This window comes from Sceloporus undulatus, chromosome 1 (assembly GCF_019175285.1).
Source record: "Sceloporus undulatus isolate JIND9_A2432 ecotype Alabama chromosome 1, SceUnd_v1.1, whole genome shotgun sequence".
NCBI lineage: Eukaryota > Metazoa > Chordata > Lepidosauria > Squamata > Phrynosomatidae > Sceloporus > Sceloporus undulatus.
The window spans coordinates 57,071,020-57,074,435 of record NC_056522.1 but is presented as its reverse complement, the minus strand read 5'-3'; the positions used below and the strand labels follow the sequence as shown (position 1 = coordinate 57,074,435).

The 3,416-nt window shown below is 44.8% G+C and overlaps 1 protein-coding gene across 1 annotated transcript in view; it reads left to right on the top strand.

The window, feature by feature from the left end:
* The first annotated feature begins 604 nt into the window (after positions 1 to 604).
* Positions 605 to 3,416, top strand: part of POLH (DNA polymerase eta) — a 14,012-nt gene continuing 11,200 nt past the window's right edge. The window contains exon 1 of the mRNA XM_042451840.1: positions 605 to 1,002. Coding sequence (XP_042307774.1) covers positions 866 to 1,002 — 137 coding nt within the window. The 5' untranslated portion in view covers positions 605 to 865. The remainder of the gene's footprint in view (positions 1,003 to 3,416) is intronic.

The following is a 3,416-nucleotide window of genomic DNA, read 5'->3' as shown; positions in this document are numbered from 1 at the left end:
TAATACTGTATCGCTTTAGTTCTATTTCAATGTGCACTTTTGTATGTTTTAGACCAGTGATCCCCAGACTGTGCTCTTTAAAGGATTTTGGGCTTCAGCTCCCAGAATCCCAGACTGTTGGCCAACGTGGCTGAGGCTTCTGGGAGACTGCAGTCCAAAATCTCTTAAGGGCACAGTTTGGGGATCACTGTTCTTCTGAACTGTATGCCACTTTGAGTTCCAGCTCTGGTTAAAAAGTGAGATATCTATTATTATTATTATTATTATTATTATGGTCCAAAACACACTGCAGAAATAATGCAGTCTTCTGAGACCACGTTAACTGCTCTGGCTCAATGGTAGGAAATTCTGGGACCTGTAGTTCTCTGAGACATTTAGCCTTCTCTGTCAGAGTGCTCTGGTGCCACAATAAACTACAATTCCCAAGATTCCCTAGCACTAAGACAGGGCAGTTAAAGCGGTCTCAAACTGGATTGTTTCTGCAGTGTGTTCTTGACCTAAATACTGTGAGTATAAGAAGCTCAGTATTTGCAAACTGCAACAGAGACTGAAGAGAGATACGCCATTTCCAGTCATGACGTTGCTGATCTATGACTCTCCTAGATCTATGATCCCGCCGAAAAAGATTAGCCTCATAAAGTCCCTGGAGGAAGCATGACGTAACTGCAGTTCCCCTTAGACTACATTTCCCAGGAGGCATTGCTGTGTGAAGGGCGGCCATTTCGAGCGCCGAAAGAGCGGGTGGTCGCGGTGCATTGTGGGAACTGTGTCATTTCCTCTCCTCTTGTCTCTCTCTCTCTCTCTCTTTCTCAGTAGAAGGAAGGCAGGAATCTTAGTCAGAAGCGGGGCCTCTGCGGTGCCCTTCATGGCTCGCGGGCGGGAGCGAGTGGTGGCCCTGGCCGACATGGACTGCTTCTACATCCAGGTGGAGCAGCGCCTGGAGCCCCGGCTGCGCGGCAAGCCCTGCGCCGTGGCCCAGTACAAGACCTGGAGAGGCGGAGGGTGCGTCAAGGAGGGAGTCTTAATCATGTCTAACGCAGTGGTCCCCACACTGTGCCCTTTAAGAGATAGATCTTGGACTTCAGCTCCCAGAAGCCTCAGCCATGTTGGCCAAGAGCCTGGGATTCTGGGAGCAGAAGTCCATAATAATAATAATAGTAATGATGTATTTCTCTCCCGCCTCTTTGACAAGATCAATTAAAAAACCATATACTGTAAGCTTTAAAAAGGCTGTCAAGGCGGATCTCTCCCTGATTAACGAGCCTTTCCTGACTTAATTTCCTGATTAACCTACTTGGCCCCCAGTAATACGAACCAACACTTAGGTAATACAGGTACTAGACCTGTAGCTCCTAGTAGCAATGCCAAGTACACTTGTCCCTCCCTTTTCATGGGCTCTTCGCGGGAGGGGCAAGTGGGGAGGATGCTGTGGCTTCAGCACTGGCATTAACTGCACCACTACTGCACTCTTAGATCCTAAAGTGTAAGGATATGACTCTGAACACTAAATGAGGATCATTCAAGCCATAGATCCTAAAGTGTTAACATCCAATCTTTCATAAGATGGCAGGGCTCTTTGGCAAAGATAATGCTAGGAAAGAGGGAGGCATGTAGAAAGCGAGGAAGGCCACATATCAGATACATTCAATCAGAGAGGTCACAGGCCTGGATCTGCAAGAACTAAGTAGAGCATATGAAGAAGCAGGGCTTTCAAACACTAAAGTAAGCCACATAGGATTGGCTTCAACCCATGTTTATTCTCCCATCTCTGCAAATAGTCAGCAACAAATTAAATGGCTTGGGCCCAGGATATCTGGAGGACCACCTCTCCCCATACAATGCGCCCCGCACTCTCAGAACATCAGGGCAGCAGTTACTGAGGGTCCCAGGGGCCAGACTAACCTCTACTTCTAAGAGGACTTTTTCCATCTTGGCCCCTACCCTCTGGAATTCCCTGCCCATTGAGCTCCGCTCGGCCACCTCCCTGGCCCAGTTTAGAAAGGGGCTGAAGACCTTTTTATTTAAGCAAGCATTCCCTGATGCAAGCCCCGATTAACCTTTCTTCCCCCCCCCCCCCACATCAGCAGTGGCAGCTGGCTAGAATGTTTTAATGGACTGTGTTTTAGCTATATGGTATATGTGATTGTAGATGTATATGATATGCCATGTATTTTATGTATGCTGTACACCGCCCTGGTTTTTAGAAGGGCGGTATAAAAATAAAATTTTTATTTATTATTATTTATTACACATGGGAGAATAGCTTTAGTTTTGTACATGAGTTGCTGTGCTGTTTCCTTTGCACTGTCTATTAAGCATGATTATACACTGTATTCTTTATTTCTAGTGACGTGACATCCCTTGTCATGTTCATTCTGTAAAAGCACAGCCTGTATTAGTATCCCTTTCTGCTGCCTGTGGTGAGTAAAACATATACTTCAGGTGTGGAACCTTTGACCTCCATATGGCTTGGGCCCAGGTTACTTGGAGGACCGCCTCTCCCCATATAATCCGCCCCGCACACTCAGGTCAGCCGGGAAGAATTTGCTGAGGGTGCCAACTGTGAGATATGCGTCGACCTCGCAAAGGGCCTTTTCCATCTCGGCCCCGCAAAATTGGAACACCTTTCCCGATGAGCTCCGCTCCATCACCTCCCTGGATCTCTTTAAAAAGAGACTCAAGACTTTCTTGTTCCATCAAGCTTTCCCCCAAGTGCCTTGATGTGTCTTGTTTCCCCCTGATATGTATCTTGTACCATTGATTATCAACTCAGCTGGCTTTGATATGGTTTTTATGGTTTTAAATTGCGACTGAATTTTTATTGTCAAGTTTTAATGTTATGTATATATCATGTTGTTATTTTTGATTATTGTATTTTGTATTCTTTGTTGTGCACCGCTTTGATCAGTTTTGGAAAAGTGGTATATAAATAAATATTATTATTATTATTATTATATACAACTTGTATACTCTTATTGGTTATACCTAGGGTTGCCATAAGGCAGGACCTCCAAACTGGGACAAATGTAGGGCAACATTTTCAAATGTAGGACACATTTTTTAAAAATGGAGGACACATGAAAAAATTGATAATTTTTTTTAAAATTTTAATATAAATGCATGTTTCTTAGGCATGCTCAAAATGGAGGACATTTTGGCATTATTCCTAGACAGAAGGCTGAAATGTACTTCTCTTTCTGGCCAAACCCCCCCCCCCCAATTCTACAAGTACATTTCCCACTCCCAAGCAGCCATAGCATTTGCAAGATCACAGGCAGTCCCTTGTGCCATTGAAAACTACATTTCCCACTTCCAAGCAGGCATAGCATTTGCAAGATCACAGGCAGTCCCTTGTGCCATTGAAAACTACATTTCCCACTTCCAAGCAGGCATAGCATTTGCAAGATCACAGGCAG